At 39.6% G+C, this 24,624-nt stretch overlaps 1 protein-coding gene across 1 annotated transcript in view; it reads left to right on the top strand.

The window, feature by feature from the left end:
• MAP3K15 (mitogen-activated protein kinase kinase kinase 15) overlaps positions 1 to 24,624 on the top strand; it is an 83,300-nt gene that overhangs the window by 47,866 nt on the left and 10,810 nt on the right. Inside the window, exons 9-19 of the mRNA XM_069854485.1 lie at positions 900 to 1,059; positions 1,667 to 1,817; positions 2,221 to 2,328; positions 3,713 to 3,762; positions 5,561 to 5,656; positions 7,249 to 7,336; positions 11,092 to 11,225; positions 11,832 to 11,959; positions 13,427 to 13,557; positions 13,849 to 13,954; positions 17,190 to 17,347. Coding sequence (XP_069710586.1) covers positions 900 to 1,059; positions 1,667 to 1,817; positions 2,221 to 2,328; positions 3,713 to 3,762; positions 5,561 to 5,656; positions 7,249 to 7,336; positions 11,092 to 11,225; positions 11,832 to 11,959; positions 13,427 to 13,557; positions 13,849 to 13,954; positions 17,190 to 17,347 — 1,310 coding nt within the window. The remainder of the gene's footprint in view (positions 1 to 899; positions 1,060 to 1,666; positions 1,818 to 2,220; positions 2,329 to 3,712; positions 3,763 to 5,560; positions 5,657 to 7,248; positions 7,337 to 11,091; positions 11,226 to 11,831; positions 11,960 to 13,426; positions 13,558 to 13,848; positions 13,955 to 17,189; positions 17,348 to 24,624) is intronic.

Raw genomic sequence — 24,624 nt, forward strand, 5'->3', positions numbered from 1 at the left:
CAGTGGGCGAAAACACACACAGATCTTCGACCATTGTTCTCTTTGTTGCCTTGAGGCAGCTTTCTAGTAACTTGGCCCATCTAAAGGGTCCCAGAGATAAGAGAGGAACAAGGAAGAACCAACTTAAGCACCACCCATAAGCTGCCTTTACTGCACCACAAAGGTTATCCCATTGCACAGCCAACAGGGGACAAAGACAGGAAGTGACAATGTAGTCCAGCTCTCCTTGGTGAGGCCAGGGAAGGATCCAAGGGCTTCTGTTGTCCCTGAACTGAGAGATCCACAGGAAGTATGACCTGGAAGGGCCTACCAGGACAGTAACTAATTGTCTACCTAGAATCGCATCTTCCATGTAGGTGCTAACTAAAACCTATCACTATACATCTATAAAGATGTCATATAATAGAAAGAGACATACAATTCTTTCTAGAAAGGTAGTAGTTGAACATTATATTTGGAATCAGACCCTGATGAAACACATACTTTAACTTTAAAAAGGAAGAATTACCAAGGTGACTTTAAATAATTTCCTTGACCTTACTTCAGGGTAGGCTTATGTAAGCCTTTAGCCACTGATCTCTTGGAGTAGATGCAGAGATGCACAGTTTACGCTGAGAGTCAGGACACAGATAGCCCATACACATAGCACAAGAAGGTTTTCAACATTATGTGTGGCTGCAGTTCTGACTGTCTGAAGTGCATTAGTAATATTATTTGCAGACCCAGACTCCATGTTGGGCAATGTTGTTTTTTTCCTGGGGAAAACTTGCTCCACTTTATTTTTGTCACTAATGATTAATCAAGTCTTACTAATCTTTTACTGATAGACTTATCCATAAAAAACCACTTATTAGTGTTTAACTGATAGAAAAATATGGTTTTTAATTGAAATTTTACAGGTGTACGGTTAAACAGTTTATTGGGAAGAAAAGGAAGCCTAGAAAAAATGAACAATTACTGGGATGTGGGACAGTTCTTCAGTGTGAGCATGCTGGCTAATGATGTTGGTAAAGCAGTACAAGCAGCAGAGAAACTTTTTAAGCTGAAACCTCCAGTGTGGTATGTGGTAGAAGGCTGCAGCTCAAGTAACCAACTATGGGGAAATAGAGAAATTTAAAAAATCTTGTAGTCACTTGCATAACTGAAATGGATTTTTCTATCTTAGATTGTTTATAATTATGACTTTATACTCTGTTCTTTTGTTTTGGGAAGAAAGAGGGAAGATAAGAAATTACGTTACCCGTCACTGTTCGGTTTATATCCCATTGAAGCACATATTTTATAAGAAAGAATTTGGAAGTTAGTGGCAAATCCTTGTGAAACAATTGTGAATAATTACGAAACCATTATTTCCAGAGGTTAACTAGCTGCTGCTTCCCTCCTCCACCATCTTCTAGCTCATAATACCCCGTCTAATCACACATAACTACTCACATAACTATACCCTTTTGCAAAAAGAACATCATGTTCATGAACATCAGTGTGAGCTTATGACTTAAGATTTTGACTAAACTTGCTATTCTTTTCAGAAGCATTTCCATTATGGTAGCTTTTCAAGTACATTTGATTTTGCAGTTAATTTTTTTGATGTATAAGTCAGTTAAGTGTTTTTAAATCTGGTTAAATTTTATTTTCCCTGTTAACTCATTAATTCAATACATTCTAGGTACTTGAGATCATTAGTTCAGAATCTGGTGTTAATTCAGCGTTTCAAGAAACTCACCATAGAACATTCTCCTAGACAAGAAAGATTGACTTTCTGGCTAGATATAATTTTTGAGGCAACGAAAGAAACAACTAATGGACTGAGATTTCCAGTAAGATGTTATGTCCAAAAAGTTTTCTGTCTTATGTTTCTGGATAGGATATAACAAGAATTGGAAGACTCTAAACACAATACTTGCATACTTAACGCCCGTTATTTCATTGCATGAACCAAACCCCTGTATTCTGCTAATCTTTACTCTATAGAAAACATTTAACCCACCACCCTAAAAGCATTCTAAGAAATACTTTTAAGGCACTAGCAAGAAATTGTGATCATACTGTTTTGTTGTATCTAGGATCACAGCCTTTTCCTGCCTTGTCTTGCCCTTCTCTCTCCCCCTGGAAATTTTTTAGATCGTACTTTAAGATTACCCATTGTTTTTAGCAGAGCATTTAAAGATACTATTGTGTATTAGCTGCTGGTTTATTAAGGAAAAATGTTGCTCTCTTCAGGTTTTGGTGATAGAACCAACTAAAGTTTACCAGCCTGCATATGTTTCAATCAACAGTGAAGCAGATGAGAGATCTCTCTCCTTGTGGCATGTTTCTCCTACTGAAATGGTAAAACTACCAGCAGATGTGTTTCATGTATTTGATTCATTGTGCTTAAAGTCACTTTTTACATTTAGGTTTTGGAGCACTTTACAATAATTTAAAGTTTGCTGCATTTCTGTGAAGCACAAGCCTCGGTATCTCTTTTGTGCAGATACGAAAGTTGACTTTTTACAGAGAAAGTAAAAGGAGGGGCTATGATTAGAACTCAAGGGTTTTGACCTGTAGTTCAGATTTCATTTATCTTGACCACATCTCTTAGAAGCACTTGGTTTATTTGTTCTACTTATAATATTTCTCATTAGAATTGTGTGTGTTTTGTTGATGCAGCTCAAAGCTAGATGGAAAGTAAAGGTAAAGTCTAGTATTGTGTTTAATATTTTAGAAATTTTAAAGTTTTGCAATTATAAGATTAAAGACTAGAAAAAAACGGCAGCCTGTGATGAAGAAGTTTCAAAAGATGAAGTATTTGGTGTCTTGGGTTATTGGATAAGGCATAGTAGATTAGGAAAGGAGAAGGGCCGTTTATAGACAGTGTAATCCCTTAAAAGTGAGAAGTAATTTCAGTTTCATGTTGAAAGACTTGAAATCTGGAATGTATTTCACCAACCCTTCTTGATATCAGAACAACATAGATGGAGAATAGATTGAAAATGTAGAGGCAAAGTGTGGAAAAGAAGCATGTTAGAGTAGGAGAAGACCAAATAATCACCTAGATCTGTGAATTTCTTTTCCAGTACGCTGTTTACTTCACTACTTTGAGTGAACTTTATTTGGTGGATCAAATTCTTGGTGCATATCAGACAATGCTAAATAAGATCCAGCTATTAGCTAGAGATTTATGGAAGGCTGTGGTACCAGGCACAGGCTGTCCTCCTTCTGCTTTGCTTCCAGCACGCTCCCCAGGCCATAGCTGTTGGCTCGATACCTCTAGAAAGATGGGTGGAGTTTCCTTTTCCTCTGAGCCTGGTCTGCTCCATGTTTAATATAAAATGTTGATGTAATGAGCTAAAACATAATGTTTGGTAAATTGTACTTCAATTGTACTTATGCTCAGACATATGGTTTAGTAGTGGACAGGTACGGTTGCAGCTGATGATCTCAAAGGCCTTTTCCAACCAGATGATTCTAGGTTTCTATGATGATTCTATAAGAATTTAATTTTACATAAGGAAATGCAGCCTTTACTTCCACTTTGTGCTGTTTACATCAATTTTTTTTTAAGTATACTAACAATGCATGGTCTTTACCTATACATCAATCTTATTTGAAACTGGGGAGGGAGAGAAAGAAAGGAAAAAAGATATGGAGAAAACTTTTTGCTTACCATGCTGTGACTTTGTTTTGAATAATAATTTAATGTTAAACTGCTTTTTTCTTTTTTTTTTAATAGAAACAGATTCATGAGTGGAATTTTACAGCTTCTTCCATTAGGGGAATAAGGTTGGTATATCAGAAAACAGTTAAGTGTTTTTTATGTTTGTTTTTTAATTTCCCCTAAGGTGGAAATCCAGATTCTCCCTTAAATCTCTGCTTCGCATTGGATTTGGACATGGATTCTACCATAAATTCCGTATTTTCTTCTAGAAGAAGCAGGTTTTTGGTTTTTTTAAAATGAATTCAATATGATATTTTATTTTACTACTCCAGTGCAAGGTGACCGGATGTGAAGTCTGTGGAGCTGACGGAGCATAACTCAGCATAACATTTCTGAATGATATTAATTACCTTCAGTCTTTGAGAAAGATAACTTCTAATCAAGGAAAAGCAAGCCTAGAGAGGAAAAACCCCATGCACCAGTACAGATGAGGGGTTGACATGCTGGAAAGCAGCTTTTCAGAGAAAGACTCGGAAGTCCTGGAGGACAAGCTAACCATGAGCCAGCAATGTGCCCTTGTGGCCAAGAAGGCCAGTCGTATCCTGGGGTGCATCGAGTGTGGCCAGCAGGTTAAGGGAGGCTATCCTTCCCCGCTACTCTGCTCCAGTGAGGCCCTGTCTGGAGTACTGTGTCCAGTTCTGGGCTCCCCAGCTCAAGAAAGACAAGGAATTACTGGAGAGAGTGCAGCAGAGGGTCACAACGATAATTAGGGGACAGGAGCATCCCTCTTATGAGGAAAGACTGAGAGATTTGGGTCTCTTTAGCCTGAAGAAGCGAACATTGAGAGGAAATCTTCTCAAGACTTCTGTCAATGCTTATAAATATCTAAGGGGCAGGTGTCAAGATGATGGAGCCAGACTCTTTTCAGTGGTGCTGAGCAACAGGGCCAAGACAACAGGCTCAAACTGGAGGACCAGAATTTCCATCTGAACGTGAGGAAAAACCTCTTTACTGGTGAGAGTGACAGAGCACTGGATGACTAGAGATGTTGTGGAATCTCCTTCTCTAGACGTATTCAGCTTCTGCCTGGACATGTTCCTGTGCAACCTGCTGTAGGTGATCCTGCTTTAGCAGGGGAATTGGATTAATTGATGTCCAGAGATCCCTTCTAACCCTGACCATTCTGTAATTCCAGTGCTGTTTAATATCTACATCAATTACATAGACAGTGGGGTTGAGTGCACCCTCAGCAAGTCTGCTTATGACACCAAGCTGAGCGGTGTAGTTGACACAATTGATGGATAGGGTGCCATCCAGAGGGCCCTGGACAAGCTTGAGAAGTGGGCCCATGTGAACCTCATGAGGATCAACAAGGCCAAGTGCAAGGTCCTGCATCTGGGTCAGGGCAACTCCCAGTATCTGTACAGGCTGGGGAATAAAGAGATTGAGAGCAGCTCTGCTGAGAAGAACTTGGGGGTACTGGTGAATGAAAAGCTGGACATGAACCAGCAATATGCGCTTACAGTCCAGAAGGCCAACCATATCCTGGGCTGCATTAAAAGAAGCATAGCCAGCAGGTCAAGGGTGGTGATTCTGTTCCTCTCTGAAACACCACCTGGAGTGCTATGTCCAGCTCATTCAAGGTCAAGGTGGATGGAGCACTGAGCAACCTGGCCTAGTTGAAGATGTCTCTGCTCACTGCAGAGAGGTTGGACTAGATGACCTTTAAAGGTCCCTTCCAACCCATACCATTCTATGATTCTATGATAATATAGATATAATTGTACACTGCCTCTCTGTGGTAATTAACTGTGGAAAACGTGTTTGCTAAGTGTTCATAATGTAAAAAAAGTAACTCCTCCTTGCTCTGGTTCTTCTGATAGTTGTATTCAAAATAGTCTTTTCTTAATATGAATTTTACAGCATTTCCAAGTTTGATGAACGGTGTTGTTTTCTTTATGTCCATGACAACTCTGATGACTTTCAAATCTACTTTTCTACAGAAAACCAATGCAGTAGGTGAGTTCAGTTTGTGTGGGTATTGCATGCAAGATCTTTGTCCTGAGTGTAATTGATTTAGTAAAGATTGAAAGCTGATATTTTTGTTTGAGAAATTAATTATTTATTCCTTCACTTATTTTTTCTTCTTGATAAAGAAGCAATGAGCTAAACGCAGTGATAATTAAGGTGGTGAGAGCAATGCCCCATTACACTTGTCGACTAATTCTGGTCAGTTTATGTACAAGTCATTAGGTCTGAGAAAAGGCTTAAGTAGCTTATTCTAATTAAGAACTATTATCTTCTTTTTTTCCTGTGTCTTGGCCATGCCATGTAAGGTACTATGTTTGCTTCGATTCCCTTATGTACTTGTTCAGTTTTACTTAAGTAAGAGAAACAAGATGTAATAGAAATTTCTAGCTTATATTGTGTCACAGATATCTGTTATCATCTGTGCCTATATTCAAATATTTCCTGATGATGTCTTGTCCCTAAATAGTAAGCATACTGACTGAATTTCAGGCCTAAATTTTTACAGACCAAGTTATTCCTGGAGTCTGATTTTTGGCGTATAAACCGTCTGAATTAAGTAGGAGTGATTTGTTAATACATTCAGTATTTGGGGTTGGGTAATATATTTATTTTTCTTGCAATGATTATTATTTATGTATTACATAGAATAAACTCAAGTAAAAGAAAATTATTAGCTGTGCAGAGTGCAGTGTGTAAAAGATAGGAAACACCAAAATTAATGTTACCTGCTCAGCCTTAATTTAGCATCGCAGTTTGTGTTATGAAATGTGGTCATGTTTTTTATGCCTTATTCAGTGTACAACACGTGTCCATTCCAGAGATGTGTCTCTGTTAGTCAATGAAAGAGATGTGAATATTTTATAACAATTTTTAATAATTGTTAGCCATTTGTTATGGAATTTGGAAAAAAATGAGTGGCTCAGGCAGGGGACTACAGGAAAAGATGGTCTTGTACTTAACAATCTCTATCCCAGAGAGCTAGATAAAATTAGTCAACACCCTATTCTTCTTTTATATTCTTGGATTTCAGGATGCCCAACTAGAAACCACAAAATCTATTTTTCAGAAATACTGAGTAATCACACTTGCAACCGAAGTCCATAGAAACATTTAAATTCTCATCTCTGCACGGAAGGAGAATCACCCAATATGATGTTGCAAATGTAGCACTACAGAATTGAACCACTGAAAAGCAATACTTAATTTTTTAATATCTCTACTTTTTATCTAATTAGGTTTGTAAAGATGAAGCCGTACTAAGCACTTTCCATTAAAATGTAGAGCAAAAATATTTTGGTTTGATCAACTGAGATTTTATTATGCAATTACAATAACAAGCAAGTATTGGATTCTGCTGTAGCAAATAAAGTAATTTTATAAATAATTAGGCTTTTCAGTGTGTGTTTGTTCTTCCTTATTCATAATAGAAAAAATATGGAAACATAAGTAATGAAAGAAACATACTAACATGCTACTCCGTTTATTAGCTTGAAAGCAAAGTCCACCTTGCGAAGAATCTATTTAATCTCCTTCCAAATGAATGTTTTAATTTGATCTTGTGCTATTTGTTGCTATTTTAGATTCTGTGGATTGGTGAAAGAAATTTTGTCTGATGCAGTTGGCAGTACCTTGGAACTAGAAGGAGAAATTGATGGAGACACATTGGAGGTGTGTCAAGGGTAACAGATCCAAGAATTTAGTCTTCTGTGCACTTTCATGTCATATACTAGCAAGATAATAAATAGCATTTAAACTCCTTAAATGTATATGAAATTTCCACTCTTTCTTACAAAACTATTTCTACACAAGAGTTATATTTATTTGAAAGAACACATTTTTCATGAAGTGAGCTTGTTGCTACTGTAAACTGCATAAATCCCTAATGAAGGGTGGTACTGAACTTGTATTTATGTTGCAAACCCATCTCGAGGTGAGAATCATCTCATATCATCTGGCTTGAGTAGATAACAAAGATAAAATATTAAATAAATTCTAGGAAAAAGCCATTTAGCAAATGGACTTCAGCTTTTCTAGCTAGTATCTGATGCTATTACTACTCTAGGTAATTTCATTTGACAGGCTTTTTCTCTCAGAGAGATTTGTAGATATTTAGGATCAGATTAAACGATTGTGCTTTTGACTTTTCGCTGAAACATCTGTGTTAGGAACCTAGTAGCTGTAGACGTTCTTTATGATCAGTACAGAGGAGGAAATCACCCCAGACTTGGAAAGAGTTCACATTTTATGTGGGCTCAGGTTAGGGTAGGTGAATTCTTGTCTTTATAAATAGGCACTCTGCCTCATAGCAAATGTCTAGATTTATAGCACTAAGTACATATCCTGTGCTTCTGATAATTTGTTTTGAATTCTGAGAAGCCACCATAAAAAGTAGGTTGTAACTTTTATTTGTGATCAAGCAAATTCAATCAACCCAATTAATGAGTGTAAAAACCCTATTGTGTTTTGTTTGAGCTGATTATCATTCTGACCATGTCTTATTCCAGTAATTCTCTTAGGCTTACGACTCAGAGCAGCTCTTTATGACAGTGAATCTTTTGTAGTACCTCAGACTTCAGAAGAGGATTAGGAGAGTAGAAGACCCTCTACTGTACTGTTGGATGTAATTGCATATGGTGGGGAATATGAGTTTTTGCACTGATGTTTGTGCATAGTGGCTCCAGAATTTTCTCTTCAAGTGAAAAGGACAAGATGTGCACATACATTAAGCCCAGCTTAATACATACATCTGTGATCTTGGCCTAGGATCAGGGCTCTGCCTTGGTGAAGACAGGATATTATCAATAGCTGCACATTTTTACATTGCATATGTATGTACTGAGCTAATAGCAGGACAATCTCCAAACAACAAAGTCTATTCAACTGTAAAATAGTCTCTCAAAGGAAGTGAGCTCACTGTGGCTTGAGCCTTTTAAAAACTGAACTGGAAGAATCACTTGAGAATGCACAGCAGGAAACAATCCTGCATGAGTCAATGACATATGGAGAGAAATGACTGCAGAAAATAATTTTAAATCTTTATGCTGTATCATTTTACATATCTTGAAGTCTTCACAATTCTCACCTTGTATTTACTGTCTTAAATCAGGACTTTAAAATGGAAGTCAAGATACAGAAGGGTAGGATAAATTTCTTCAGTTTATGAATGAGGAAAGACACACAATGTTTTTCTGCAGCATGAAATCTTACATTTCAGAAGAGACAACAGGGAAGATGCCACTTTGTATGGTCTTGATGGGCTTGACAAGCACGGAGAAAGCAGAAGTTCTTACTGTTCATAAAACAGCTGTTTAAGGAAGAGGAATAAATAACCTTGAGCATAGTTTGGAGGAAGAAAATATGATTTCTGTTAGAATTCTTATGAGGATGTTGGCTCAAGGAGTTGTTTGCATTTTGGTTTGCAGTAGTATTTGAAAACAACTACAGTTTAGTTCTACAGCTGACTAGGATTTGAAAGGAGTTTGGCAGTCCTTTCTACCTTAGGGTATTGTCTTCTGGATATTGACATTGAAGAAGTTCCTATCACTTTAAGAGTATCTGCTGTACCCCAAATAGGATATCCTAGAGATGAGGCTCTGCCCTACCAGTTTCATCCAGAAGGGTAGCTCTGAGCACTTGTTTACTCATGTAATGGTTGAGTTGCACATCTAGTGGATCGCATATTCAGACTTCTGACAAGCAGCAGTGATTTATTCAATCTTTGTAGCTGTTGGGACAAGAGGAGGGAAGTGTAAAGTGGCGTCAAGTATATACAAGTCTATTAAGCTGTACACTAACTAGCAATGAACTGTGAATCCCAATGATTTTCATGTATTATAGGACCCAGACTAGAGAACACAGGTTTCTGTGCAGTAATTATAGAGTTGGCTTAGGACCAGTCTGTTGCAGGCAGGGTTGCTGTCAATCTTAAATTCTGCAATGTGGCTGCTGTCTTTTTTCCGCACAGTTTTCTGTCATATGATAGCTGTGAAAGCTGGATATCCTCTTATCAAAGAACCTGACAAGTTTTACATATGGCGCTTTGGGTCAGTTATGCCTATCGTATAACGAGATTGTGTTATGAACCGTGAAGTGCTGAAACATAGAAAATGAAATTGTACTAAAGCTGTGCTAACTCAAGTTTAATTCCACTGAGCAGAGTATACTGTTAGGATAAACGACAGACGGCTTTTCTTTAGCACTTTCCATAAAACAGCATGAAACTTGCCATCTTTGCTGAGGTGAAAAGTGGGGAATTCAGTGACACATGGACACTGCAGTATCAGAGCTGCAATATGAACTGGGAAGACACTTCAAAGAAATAGACCTCCAGGCTGCATTCTGTATAAGAGTCTTATTGGATGAAGCAGAAGAAGTGATGACAGAAATGTCAATAGTTATGGCCATTGTAAAATGTTGGGGATTTTTTAATGGAGAATCCATATGAAAAGATAGAGAATACCCTGCAGATCTCCCATATGGGACATCCTCTTGGATTTGGGAAGGTGCAAGGGGAGGCCTTTGTACTCCTGATAATATCTGAGGCTATGAAACTGTCCAATTCCTTTCTTAACACTTTGCAAAAAGTGCTTTTTCAGTTCCCTCATTTGAATCAGGGGTGTTCTGGTTAATGTAACTTCCATAAGAAATTTGTTTTTATTTGGTGTCTGGGATGTACTTTCATTAAGCATCATTTGTCAGTAGGCTTTTCCACTGACCTTCACAGCAGGAGAACACTGTGATAAGATCACTATAAGGGACAAGACTATGGTGTGGTGCGTATTAGTGCAGTCAGTGAACTAGCAGTGACTCATTCAGCTGACAGCATGACCCAGCATGTTTCAGCTGCAGTGGAAACAACCATTTCATATTATTTGATTATCCTTGGAGAAGATAAGCGGGGGTTTTTTTTTGCCTTTTGGAAAAGCTCATAATGAGTGGAATAGATCAGAAATTAATTTTGCCGTGGCTAAGCTCAAATCAGAGTTTAGGGTCTTAAAACAGTGTCCACCTGCTGTAGTGAGGCTGTCACTTTTATCTATTTATTAAACCATTGGTTTAAAAATTGTAGGTTATGTTCCATATGCTTACTTATGTATTCTGAGGGCTCTGTCAGCGATTCTTAGAGATGATACCTGAATGGGTTCTTTTGACAGCACTGTTTCATTGAATTTGGTTTAATACTGTGTTCCACATTTGGGTGAATGTGTTTCGAAGTTGGTTGGGGAAGATAGTTTTGTGAAGCAAGTAATGTGGAAATTTTACAAGTTGTATAACGCTGGTGGGTAACCTGTTGTATCACAGCTGTACTGCAGTATATACTTTGTATTGTACTGACAGTATAGTACATAACATTTGTTAAAGCTTTCTCTAATCTCAAATGTCAAACAATTTCTATGCTTTTTGTTTATCTTTTCTACTTGTAGTATGAATATGATTATGATGAGAATGGTGACAGAGTAATTCTAGGGAAAGGTACTTATGGAATAGTTTATGCTGGAAGAGACCTTAGCAATCAGGTCCGAATAGCCATCAAAGAAATACCTGAGAGAGACAGCAGGTAAGACCTAGTTTATTGCTATATATATACATTGTTGATGAAACTGCAGTTGTTTGCTGAAAATTTTTGCTGCTCTTAGTATGTATTACTATGTGGTTAGTTTTTAAAATCCCGGCATACTAAATATTAATTTTTATTTCCTCCTAGTATTTAACAATACCCTTTTGAGAAAATAAGTTCTTATTTTTTTGGACATGATATTAGATATATCATAAATAATACAGTTTGATAATCTATATGTATAATATAAATTCTGAAATAAGATGTATTTGGGGGTTTAAGTTGCAGTTCTACCTCATTTGTTTTCTTTTGAGGGGGAAGTGAGAAAAGCATAAAAGGCTTTTTAGAGGCAAAGGCAGTACTGTATAATGATACAGAATAAAGGTATGTATAATTTTATTTGAGGGTGTGTTTCTCCTTGAGGGTTCTCCTGGGATCTACCTCTCTACTTTTTCTGAATAGGCAGCCAGTCACACTGCATTTTGAAGGTCGTGGACAAGTTGTTTGATGACAATTGGATCAGTATCACTAAAATTTATTCTGTTTGCAAACTAGCATTTAACCTTTTCCTTCATGATGAGATAAACCTTGATTTTTTTTTAACAGGTATTCTCAACCTCTTCATGAAGAGATAGCATTGCATAAATATTTAAAGCATCGAAACATAGTCCAGTATCTTGGATCTGTTTCAGAAGATGGATACATTAAGATTTTTATGGAGCAGGTGCCAGGAGGTTTGTGTCATTCTGGTTTCTGTCTGTATCTTTCAAAGGAATCAAAACCAGTAGGGACTCTAAATCTAGTGAAAGCCAACAGATGTGCTTTTAATATGTTTGTGCACTGTATATGGCTTTTCAGTTGAGGTATTAACTACAGGCGACATTCTTCTCATAAAAAGAATAAATCTGAAGTGCACTGGTCCCCGTACCGCCTCCGCTTTCTGTGATAATTATAAGCCTAGCAAAAAAGTAATTAAAATTATTGTTGTTAAATATTCATGTGTTATAAAGTAGTGGAGTTAGAGCTGTACAGTGCATTTAGCCTCTGAGCATCTGAGTGATGACTGGAGCTGTGTCTATTGGGCAGTAACACTGAATAGACAATTAAGTATTATTTTGTAATTGCTGCATACCTAACCCTGCTATTTCCTAGGTAGATTAGTCATAAATGTTGTATGCTTCTCTTGCTTGTAATTCCCACTTTTGCTTCTCTAGTTTTCTCTCAGTTTAAAGATATGACGTCCCTCTCTGTCCTCTCTAGATTATATTGTATTTCCATGTCTCTTTTTCTATTTCCTCTTCAGTATCAAGGATATGTGAGAATGGGTGTTAAATTCTTATATGAATATAATTTGCAAAATAAAAACAGAAATAAGAAAACCGGGGAAAAACATTCAGATTTTCTAGGAAGAGTCCAGACACAAGCATTCAATGTGTAATTAATTACATCCAGGGAATTCAACATAGGGAAGTTGTTTAATTTTTAAATTCCTGTGACCCTCTTATCTAAAAACTGAGACACGTATGATGCATGTAGATGTGATGAGTTTATACCAACACTTCCACTTGTTTTCCTGCACTTGTTTAAATATTGTTTAAATAAACCTGTTTAAATGATTAGTATATTTGTGATATTTAAAAAAATATATTAGATTTATTACAAATAGGGGAAGAATGGATAACCTATCTCCTACTCTGAACATCCATTACTTGGATTCTTTCAGGAGCTTTCTTTCCTTTGTGTCTGAATATTTCCACAAGTTAATCCAATATTTGCAAGGAGAAGACGCTTTCCTTCTTTCTTCTTCCCTCCCCACCTTAGTAAATCAGCTTCTCTTTGCCTGTGCATGTGGTTTATGAAGCATAGTGTATAATATCATACAGTGTTACCTTTAGTCTTTGTTTCATTAAAGGTTAAATGATTGGTAAACATAGTCTCAACAGTTTTTAGACTGAAGTGAGAGAGGTGCATCCAGCTGTCATAACATTTATTTCTGCCATGGAGGTGGAAGCTGAGCTGGAAGGAAAGAAATAACCAGTCAGGAGCATCAGTAAATGATTTGTTTTGAGGGATTTGGCTTAATTATAGGTACTGCATTTCTCTTGTATTAGGATATTGAGCAAAGGCTTGAACCAAGCTTAAATGTTGTGTTCATTTGGAGATCTTGCTGTCTTGATAGACTTTCTTCTTAACTCTTACAGGCAGCCTCTCAGCTCTCCTAAGATCTAAGTGGGGCCCAGTGAAAGAACCTACAATTAAATTTTACACCAAGCAGATTCTGGAAGGACTTAAGTATCTCCATGAGAACCAGATTGTACACAGAGATATAAAGGTAGATTTTACCATTAGTGTATCTTGTGTGATTTGCTTTTTATCTTATTTACTTCAGACTGTTTCACTCTAACCTGAAGTAGAACTTTCAAAAGGATTTCATGGAGGCTTAAAACAAAAGGAAAGAATAAAACAGCCCCTTCTCCCTGGTCCTCCAGGAAAATTCCTTTGTAGAAAGATATATTACAAAGTTAATGGCAAACTTGGAGGAGTACTGAGATTGGGATTTGGAATCTGCACTCAACTGTCTCCCCTCCCTGCTCCTTCATGCTCTCTCTTATCCAAACCACAGGGGGATAATGTTTTGGTGAACACCTATAGTGGTGTGGTAAAGATATCTGACTTTGGTGCTTCCAAACGGCTGGCAGGAATCAATCCGTGCACTGAAACATTCACAGGTAAGTCTAATTAAGCAGAGGTTTTAAGAGGTTTGATGATAAATTTAGAGTTAGAGCCAAGAAGCTCTTTGGATTTGTGATGAAAACGTGATTAGGTCTCTTTTTTCAGGGAACAGTGAATGAGAGTGTGATCACCATAAGCAGAGGCTTGCTATATATATCTTTTTAAATGTAATTTTCTTCCGTTTTATTTTTTTTTTAAACTTAAGTGTGATGGGGTGTTAGCTTTTCTTCTGTGTTTTTCCTTAATTAGCAACTAATTTATTGCAATTACATCTGGAGACACTTGAATGCAGAGACTTTTTCATTTAATAATCTTGATACTAGTAACTTGGCTTTCTTAGAATATGTCTAAAAGTGTGGAAAACCAAACACAAACTTATAAATACTTTCAGTTTTTAGGCTTTAATTATAAAACCCAATCAGCTGGCTAACTTGTGATCAGCAGTGAAAAGAATAGTTTGCATGAGAAAACTAGGCTTGGATGTTACCGAAAAGATTTCACATACAACAAGGTACTAAAAACTCACAATATTCAGGGAAAACAATATTTGCTGTATAATAGCTGGAACTCCACATTGAAAAATGAATATATGGTCATATAATTACTTATTTCTTTTATCGGTAGAGGTATAAGTAATGCGATGCTTTCACTTGTTATATGGCTGCATGCATAGACTGATATCACAAATCACAAGCCTCATGCTGGCCTGCAGTTAAAGTAAATGCTACACAGACTCAACCATCAGTCATGTGCGGAAGACAGAAGACAACAGCTTCTGTTTAGGTGATAACCAAGGCTTCCCATTACATGTCTGGTGGTGAGTCTGAAGTTCCACCAGCTTTCTTACAAAGGAAGCCATGAAAATAAAATTATTAATGTTCTGAAATAACTTACCTTTCTCGGCTTTTTTTACTCATTATTAGCAAAGCCTATGAATTGGAAACTGGACATGATCCAAACACAGTATTTGATGTGTATGTCAACTGACATTCAGCATCTCATCAGGCGCAGGCACTTGAAACAAATCTCTTTACTGCAAAGCTTTAAAGATTTTTTGTTAGAAACGAATTGAGTTAAGTTCCTTTAAAGAGAAGAAAAAAAATCATCATTTGTCTAATTTGGAATAATAAATGCAGCATTTGACTGTTCTGTTTAGAATGAAGAGCTACTAGAAGCAATCTCTTCAGTTTGTAGATGCTACAAGTGATAGGTACGTAAATGACAGTGTGTCTGAACAGAGCTGGCTAGATGCTGGAGTCTGAAGCCTTCCTTTAAGGAGCTGCACTATTTTTTCCAAACAAGTTATTCAACAAGTAATTTTTTCATCAATCATCTTGCTTATGCAACTGGATGAATAACTGTCAAATGTGTACAGGTCTCTTATGGTATCTGGAAAGGAGTATTTTGTTAGACTGATTCAATGTAGTTACATTCCATGGGAAAGACATACACTACTAAGCGCACTTCTCATTTCTGTTGAATAATGTGGAACCTTTAAGTATATAAAGCAATTCAATAAGGTGAAAGATGAGATTATGGAAGAAGTTCATTTTGCAGCTCCTAAAAGTGATAATCCAAAATGTAATTTTGGCCCAGAAAGTGATTATTATGGCTTATTTGCTATTGTGGGTGGAGCAGATACTAGAGGAAAATCTGTCTTTATCTGAGGTCTACATACTCTTTTATGGATTTTTAGCAACTGGTTGTTATTAGAGGTGATACATGGTGAGATAATATCTGAAAAGAATCATCATAATGTAATAAAAGGAGGTATATCTTTCCTCGTGCCCTTCTTTGTTCTCTTCCATGTTTGCTGCCCTTTTTGTGTCTTAGAGATGTGATTTCCTATGAGAATAAATATTTCACTTAAATTCTCATTTTCGATTTAAAATATAGTAAGCAGGTAATAGCCCAGAGGGTCTTAAAAACTCTCTTGCAATTTGTTTTGTGTCTTAACTCAATACATAAACTCTGCAAATTTTAGACATTGTGTAATACAACCATATGATTGAAGAATCAGACTTCTAGTGGTTTAAATGTTATATCCCTCCATTCAAGACACACAGCCTGAGGGCAAAGCTGTAGCTTGAACTTTTGGTCTACAGCAGTCATATTTAATGAACATAGTGATCTCCAGTCCCTTTTATTTTCACCAGATGTCCTATACTTAATAGTTCACCATTTACCACAGTGTAATTTTATTGCATTCATTCAAGATGAAAAATAATTTAATTTAAAGACGTCATAACAGCTGGCTGAGAGTCATGTGGAGAAAGGACCATTTTAAACACTCAGAACATCCACAGGTTTCTGTTGCTGGTGTGAACTGTTTTCCTGTAAAGGCCCTTGTTAGCTGTGTTAATATATAATTGAGTATCAATGATTCCAAATTGACCATCTTTTATTTCATTTTTACTTTTCTTACTGTCTATCAGTACTTTAACTGGTATTACAGTGAGATTGTCTGTGAGCAAACTTTAGAGACATTCAAGTTTGCCTGTTAACAGTCAACTACAAACTTAGGCAGCATCATATTTTGCCAACATGTATAGCTGTACAAGTTTCAATAGATTTATTTCTTTAATTTTTTTTTCTTGCAAACTTTGGATGTCAGAAATCCCAAGCAAATCCAGAAGACTTTCTTTAATTGCAGTTTATGATGGGTTTCCTTAATTTTTTCTTCATCATGGAATTAATTTACTTTGTTGATTACAACCTTGACTGGTTTTGTGTAAAACATAAGATTTAAAAAAAAATGTTTATCTATAATAGTTACATTTACAAAAATAGCTTTTCAAACTAACTTTTCAAAACTCCCTGTCATTTTTGTTTGATTATAGGGGTAAACACATGAAAAATAGTCACATGAAGACTCTATCACTTTGCAGGTTTTCATCACCTCTTACCTATGTAATCTTTACAATTCAGTCTGCAAAAATTGCATGATAGAACTTTACATTCTGAGGAAGCATTTGGATTATGTAGGTTAATATCCTTTCAGCAATTTGAAGCCTCGTAACTAGAAAAAGGGAAAAAAAGATCGTTTATAGAAAATACGTTAAAACATCCGTTTCTGTCTAGTTTTCAGTGCTGATATTGGAAATCAAGTGGTTTGGCTATGCAGGTTGCAATTGACGATTTTCTGGCTGCTTAGTGTTGTGATAATTATCTTTCACGAGAGAGAAGAGAAAGAAGACTATAACACTTGACTATTCATTTTGTCCTGACTAGGAACGTTGCAGTACATGGCTCCAGAAATCATTGATAAAGGACCACGAGGATATGGTGCACCAGCTGACATCTGGTCACTAGGTTGTACCATTATTGAAATGGCAACAGGCAAACCTCCATTTCATGAACTAGGGGAGCCTCAAGCAGCAATGTTTAAAGTAAGTACAGCTTTTTTTGCTATAAAGTTTATGAATTTTCAAATACTAACTTATTTTTGTAATTTGTAGTAACGTTTTGTTGCGTGGGCTGTTTTGCAGAAAGCTACGGTCTGACCTGTGTTCTCTAGGGGGTACTAATCTATTTTTATGCTGGAAATAGGTCATGACTAAGAGCAGCAACCTGAAAAATGACTGAAGACTTATGAAAACTAATATTCTCTACCCTCTTCTATCATCTCCTGCTCTTGGTTTATGTTTTCCTTCTTGGCAACCAGTCTTACCGGTTATGACAACCAAGTCATTTCTGCTCCTTTAAGTCTTTTTTTTATAAGCCCCCTTCCCAAAGGATGTATTTGCCTTGCCTTTCAAAGGCCTGGTCTCTGCAACTTTATGGAAGCAGTGGTGGAAGAGGGCAGCAGGCTAACTTCCCAGGATTTCTGGTGTGTACTGAAGGAGTAAAAGAACTCTGTATTTTACATCCGAAGTCCTTTGGATTAAAGCTACATCCCTGATAAACTGTTGCCTCTAATACTTTATTTCTCTTGGTGTATTTGTTTTCAAATGCATAAATTAACACTTAAAAGAGAATTATTCCGATGGTTCTGGTAATAAATGTATTTGGAAAAAAAGTTACTTGTTCTAATTCTAAAGCTAACACTAGTGTAAAAGCTATGATATGATAATGGGTCAAATATGCAGACTGAAAACTTTTGGTTCTTCCAATGACTTGCAATAGCCCTTGTGCTTCAGGGTCCTTGTTCTTAAATGGGGAAAATACCGTATCCATAACCCAGCAAACTACTTTGAATTATCAATGTTGTTAAATTTTTTGTGTGTGGTGTTGAAAGTCACTGTTTGAGCATTAGAATAATATAATTATTATGGAAAATAATGTGGTAGCAAAACCAGGTCTTTATCAATAAATATAGTAAGCTGTGCTGCAATTCAGCATCACATGGAACACCATGTGTCATACTAGGTCTTTGAGTTGTCCCATGCACCATAGCTGAAAGGCAAATAAAATAATGGTTATGGGTTTTGATGTAGTTATTTCAGCAGTATAGTATGTCACTTTGGTGCTGTTGATTTGTGACACTACTGCAAAAGAAGCTTCCTGGGTGGACATGGTTTGGTTCACTAAAGCTTTCCTGAGGGAGCCATAGAAAAAGACTTTTTTCCACATCGCTGTAAATGTCAAATGTGGTTCTGTTGGCAGATGCCTTTTCTTCTTTATCTATCTGGCACGTAGTTCATCTGTTCAGTGAGCTACATGTCTTATTTTTCAACACAGGTTGTTGAACTGTCAGGGAGTGACGGTTCAGTTCTGGATGCTTGATGAGCTCTGCACAGGCTCACAGGGTGAGCTCTGGCAGGATTGTGCATGTCCTTGTTGCCTGCCCATACGCTTCTCCAGGCCACCAAACTGTGTTCTGAAGTTTCTGAATTGGCATTTTAAAAACTAGTTTTCTTTTCCTTCTTTCTTCAAGGATGTGGCAAGGGTTTTAGCATTGCTATTGCAGACTGTGTTAATGTGCTGTAGTCAAGCATTTGGGTTTTGTTTTCTGTTTCTTGGCTCTGCTGGCACCTGCTTGGAACTACTTCTTTGTGGGCACCATAAATTGCAAACCATGTTTTCTTTTTGCTGTGTAATAAAAATAAGCTAACCGGAAGCTGAGTTTGAAGCCAGGAATGAACCAGGCAATTAGGCAGGCATGTGAAACAGGCCTGGAAAACTTGGTATATTGAACTTTTTGAGATTCCCTACCTTCACATTTTGCATGCTCTGTTGTGCATAGGGCAAGTGAGGAAAGTGAAGGTCTGAGTCTGACTGTGCAGTCAGTATAGAGATTACAAATGACCAGAGAGATGGACGAAGTAGAATAAAGTTGCACGGGGGAGATTTTGACTGGATATTAGGAACAATTTCTTCACCAGAAAGTTTGCTTAGCATTGGAACAGGCTGCCCAGGGAAGTGGTTGAGTTACCACTCCTGGAGGTATTTAAATGTGTGTGTATGTTGTGCTTAGGGACATGGTTTAGTGGCGGACTTGGCAGTGCTAGGGTAAGGGTAGATTTGAATCATAGAATCATAGAATAACCAGGTTAGAAGAGACCCACCGGATCATCGAGTCTAACCGTTCCTATCAAACACTAAACCATGCCCCTTAGCACCTTGTCCACCTGTGCCTTAAACACCTCCAGGGAAGGTGAATCAACCACCTCCCTGGGCAGCCTGTTCCAGTGCCCAATGACCCTTTCCGTGAAGAATTTTTTCCTAATGTCCAGCCTAAATCTCCCCTGGCGGAGCTTGAGGCCATTCCCTCTTGTCCTGTCCCCTGCCACTTGGGAGAAGAGGCCATCACCCTCCTCTCCACAACCTCCTTTCAGGTAGTTAATAGAAAGCAATGAGGTCTCCCCTCAGCCTCCTCTTCTCCAGGCTAAACAACCCCAGCTCTCTCAGCTGTTCCTCATAGCACCTGTTCTCCAGCCCCTTCCCCAGCTTTGTTGCTCTTCTCTGGACTCGCTCCAGAGCCTCAACATCCTTCTTGTGGTGAGGGGCCCAGAACTGAACACAGTATTCGAGGAGCGGTCTCACCAGTGCTGAGTACAGAGGGAGGATAACCTCCCTGGACCTGCTGGTCACACCGTTTCTGATACAAGCCAAGATGCCAGTGGCCTTCTTGGCCACCTGGGCACACTGCTGGCTCATGTGCAGTCACTGTCAACCAACACCCCCAGGTCCCTCTCCTCCAGGCAGCTTTCTAGACAGACTTCTCCTAGTCTGTAGCACTGCATAGGGTTGTTGTGCCCCAAGCGCAGGACCCAGCATTTGGCCTTGTTAAACCTCATGCCATTGGACTCAGCCCATTGGTCCAACCTGTTCAGATCCCTTTGCAGAGCCTCCCTACCCTCCAGCAGATCAACACTTCCACCCAGCTTAGTGTTGTCTGCAAACTTGCTAAGGGTGCACTCGATGCCTTCATCCAGGTCATTGATAAAGACATTGAACAGGGCTGGACCCAGCACTGAGCCCTGGGGGACACCACTTGTCACTGGCCTCCAGCTGGATTTCACACCATTTCCCACCACTTTCTGGGCCCGGCCATCCAACCAGTTTTCCACCCAGGAGAGTGTGCGCCTGTCCAGGCCAGAGGCTGACAGTTTCCTAAGCAGAATGCTGTGAGAAACTGCGTCAAAGGCTTTACTGAAGTCCAGGAAGACCACATCCACAGCCTTTCCCTCATCCAGCAGCTGAGTCACTTTGTCATAGAAGGCGATCAGGTTAGTTTGGCAAGACCTGCCTTTTGTGAACCCATGTTGACTGGGCCTGATCACCTGGTTCTCTTGCATGTGCTTCATGATAGCACTCAAGATCACCTGTTCCATGACTTTCCCTGGCACTGAAGTCTGACTGACAAGCCTGTAGTTTTCTGGGTCCTCCCTGCGACCCTTCTTATAGATGGGCACAACATCAGCCAGCCTCCAGTCCAGTGGGACTTCCCCAGTCTTCCAGGACTGTTGGAAGATGATGGAAAGGGGTTTGGCCAGCACATCCGCCAGCTCCTTCAATACCCTTGGATAAATCCCATCTGGCCCCATAGACTTGTGGGTGTCTAGTCAGGCTAGCAAGGCTCTGACCACCTCCTCGTGGATCATGGGATCTTCATTTTGCTCCTCTAGCTCCTGGATTTGTACACAGATGGAACAACTTTCTTTACAATTAAAGACTGAGGCAAAGAAAGCATTAAGTACCTCAGCCTTTTCCTCATCCCCTGTCACTGTTGTTCCTTCTGCATCCAATAGGGACTGTATGGTCTCCCTAGTCCTCCTTTTATTATTTTTATATTTATAGAAAGATTTTTTTGTTTTCTTTCACAGACTTTGCCAATCTGATTTCTAGTTGAGCCTTAGCCCTTCTGATTTTTTCTCTACACAATCTCACTTCCCTCCTGTAGTCCACCCAAGAGGCTTGTCCCCTCTTCCAGAGCCCATAAACATTTCTCTTCTTCTTGATATCACTCAAGATTTCTCTATTCAACCAAGCTGTTTTTTTCCCCTGCCAGCTTTTTTTCCGGAACATGGGGATGGCTTTCTCTGAGCTGCTAGGATTTCCTTTTTGAAGAGCTCCCAGCCCTCATGGGCTCCCTTGCCCTTAAGTACTGTCTCCCATGAGACTTTGCCAACCAGCCTTCTGAAGAGTTCGAAGTCTACCCTCTGGAAATTTAATGCTACTGTCCTACTAACCACCCTCTTCACTTCATCTAGAACAGAAAACCCTATCATCTCATGATCACTTAGTCCTAGGCGTCCACCTACTGCCACATCCCCCACAAGGCCTTCTCTGTTCACAAACAGCAGGTCCAGGAGAGCACCTTCCCTTGTTGGTTCATTCACCAGTTGTGCAAGGAAGTTGTCTTCCACGCACTCCAGGAACCTCCTAGACTGCTTCCTTTCTGCTCTATTGTACTTCCAGCAGATATCAGGCAGATTGAAGTCTCCCACAAGAACAAGAGGCATTGAGCTAGAGATTAACCCCAGCTGTTTATAGAAGAGCTCATCAGCTGCTTCCTTGGCTGGGTGGTTTGTAACAGACTCCCATTACGAAATCTACCTTCTTGTGGACTCCTCTGATTTTAACCCACAGGCACTCAATCTCCTCATCGCCACAATCCATCTCAACGGTGTCCAAGTCCTCCCTTACAAAGAGGGCCACTCCACCTCCTCTCCTGCCCTTCCTATCCCGCCTGAAGAGCTTGTACCCCACCATAGCTGTACTCCAGTTATATGAGTCATCTCACCACGTTTCCATGATGGCAACGACATCATAGGCTCCTTGCCCTACGACAGCTTCCAGCTCTTCCTTCTTATTCCCCATGCTGCGTGCATTGGTGTAAATGCACTTCAGCTGAGCTGCCGAGCCTTCAGCCCTCTTAGAGGGAACAGGGTTCGTTCCCAATTGCCTGCTAACTGGAGTAGCTAGCTCCAGAGTGCCCGTATCTCCCTTAGCACCCCCAGGTGTGTTCTCCCCCACTTTTTGTGTGGTGATGTGCTGGTGGTCCTCACCGAATCACCAGTGCCCCACGTCCAGGCTCGTTCCTGTCTAGCCTGGGCTCAACCCCCTCCCCCTTCACATCTAGTTTAAAGCTCGATTTATGAGCTTAGCTAGGTTTTTAGCAAGGGCTTTAGCCCCCCTAGGAGACACACATGTCCCATACTTAGCAACAAAGCCTGGGGGTGCATGAGCCACCCCATGATCAAAGAAACCAAAGCCTCTTTCCTCACACCAGGGTCGGAGCCAGGCATTAATTGAATTCTTCTTCCTGACTTCCAGCTCCTCTCTATTTAGCCTTGCGATGGAGCAGAATACTATTTGTGCCCCAGAGCCCTCCATCATTTTCCCAATGGCCCTGAAGTCATTCTTGATGGTTTTGGTCTTTCTGTTTACTAGACCATCGTTACCAGTTTGGACTACTATCAGAGGATAGTAGTCTGTCTCATGGACCAGGGAAGGAAGTTTTCTAGCTACCTCCTTCACTGATGCCCCCGGTAAGCAGCAGACCTCTCTGTGGAGCGGGTCCTGTCTGCAAATGGGTCCCTCTGTTCCTTTTAGGAGGGAGTCCCCTACAAAAATCACCCTCCTCTTCTTCTTAATGGAGGATGTTTTTATCTTTTTCTGAGGATGGTGTGGCCTAGGGAAAGATTCTAGGCTGTGGGAGCCATCATCCTCAGGGTTGGATTCCACCTGCAGCACATGGTACTTGTTCACCAGGGGGATCTGGGGTTTTGCTGTCTCGGTGAGGGGAGCAGGTTTCCTTCTGGCAGGAACTTGCTGCCACTCCCCATCTCTTGTTCCCCCAACCTCACAGTTTGCAGGTGGATGGTGTTTGGACACACCAGCTCCAACAGGCTGCTGAGTTAGTGAGAGGACACTACTCCACTGGTCTATCTCCGTCTCGCACTCCCTGATGGTCCTCAGCCTCTTTACCTCCTCTCTTAACTCCTCCACCATGTGAAGGAGTTCCCCCACTTGAGCACAGCTTTCACAAGTGGAGCCAGTAACAGAGGCACGAGCTGGTGTGGGAGGGGGGCACTGCCTGCAGCCCAGGGTCTGGGTAGCTGCCTGCACCCACTGTGGCTCTGGCTGGGTGGCAGCATCCATCCTGCCTGCTGGAGCACACGGAGCAGCTTTAATCTTCTGCCGGGTGGCCACCATGGTCTTTGGTGCCTCCTGTCTAGTCTCTAGGTCCTCTCTGCGCCCTCCCTGCTTGCCCTGCCCGCTCGAACTGCCGCTCAAACTGCCCCACACCTCTTCGCCGTGCTCCAGGTCATGGTGCTCTGATCTTAAAGGTCTTTTGATGATCTTAAGGTCTTTTCCAACCTAAATGATTCTACGAAAGGGCGCTAGAGGAAACAGAACTGGTAATTCCTTGCTGAGTGTATATTGTCTGGTATTTCATCTGTGAACACTGTTTGGTATGCATGTGCATGAAAGGAGCGCAAACAAATGACATTGAAAGGACATAAAGTAAACTAACATTTCCTTATGATGAAACTTATTCTGAGCCACAGAGATAAAGGTAAGATCAGAGGCATGCATTCAAATTTCCTCGTCTTGGTTTGGACTCTTGAGGGTTTGGTTTAGTGCATAAGGGGATAACCTGGCAACAGAGTGCTATCAGCTTGTGACACTGCTGCAGCTGAAGCTGGCCGTGTGAGCCTGTCACCAGAGCACACAGGGAGGAGCAGGCTGACCAAAGGGACAGGCATGTCAACAGCAGCTGTCAGAGCACAGCAAGCAGGTGGCTGTCTTCTCACTGCTCCAAAGCAAAAAATTCTGCCGAGCTGATGTTTTGCAGTGGTGAAACTGTATATGCATTTATAAAACACGGTCCAATATATGCATGGGTATTTACAAATCAGATAGGATTTGTAGGACAATCAGATAGGATTTGCCAGCAGGACACATTATTCATTTACTTTCTTATTCAATTTCTTTATTAAAAACATCAATTTAATTGCAGAGGTTAGCATGTTACATGCAGGAAATACTGAGTTTGAATACACTTAGGGCCATGGTTTGGAAGGGCTTAATGCATTATTAGCATTTTAAATTCTTCTCTGTCATTTGAACAGAAACAGAACTGCTCAGCATATTTTGTTTCAGCTTACACTGAAGCTGAATTACTATTGTGCATGACTAATGATGCCACAGTGTGTTAATACAGCTCTATAATGAGATTATTTAAACAACTTTTCATTTTAGCAAGCAGCTGGCA

Source organism: Phaenicophaeus curvirostris, chromosome 1 (assembly GCF_032191515.1).
Source record: "Phaenicophaeus curvirostris isolate KB17595 chromosome 1, BPBGC_Pcur_1.0, whole genome shotgun sequence".
Taxonomy (NCBI): Eukaryota; Metazoa; Chordata; class Aves; order Cuculiformes; family Cuculidae; genus Phaenicophaeus; species Phaenicophaeus curvirostris.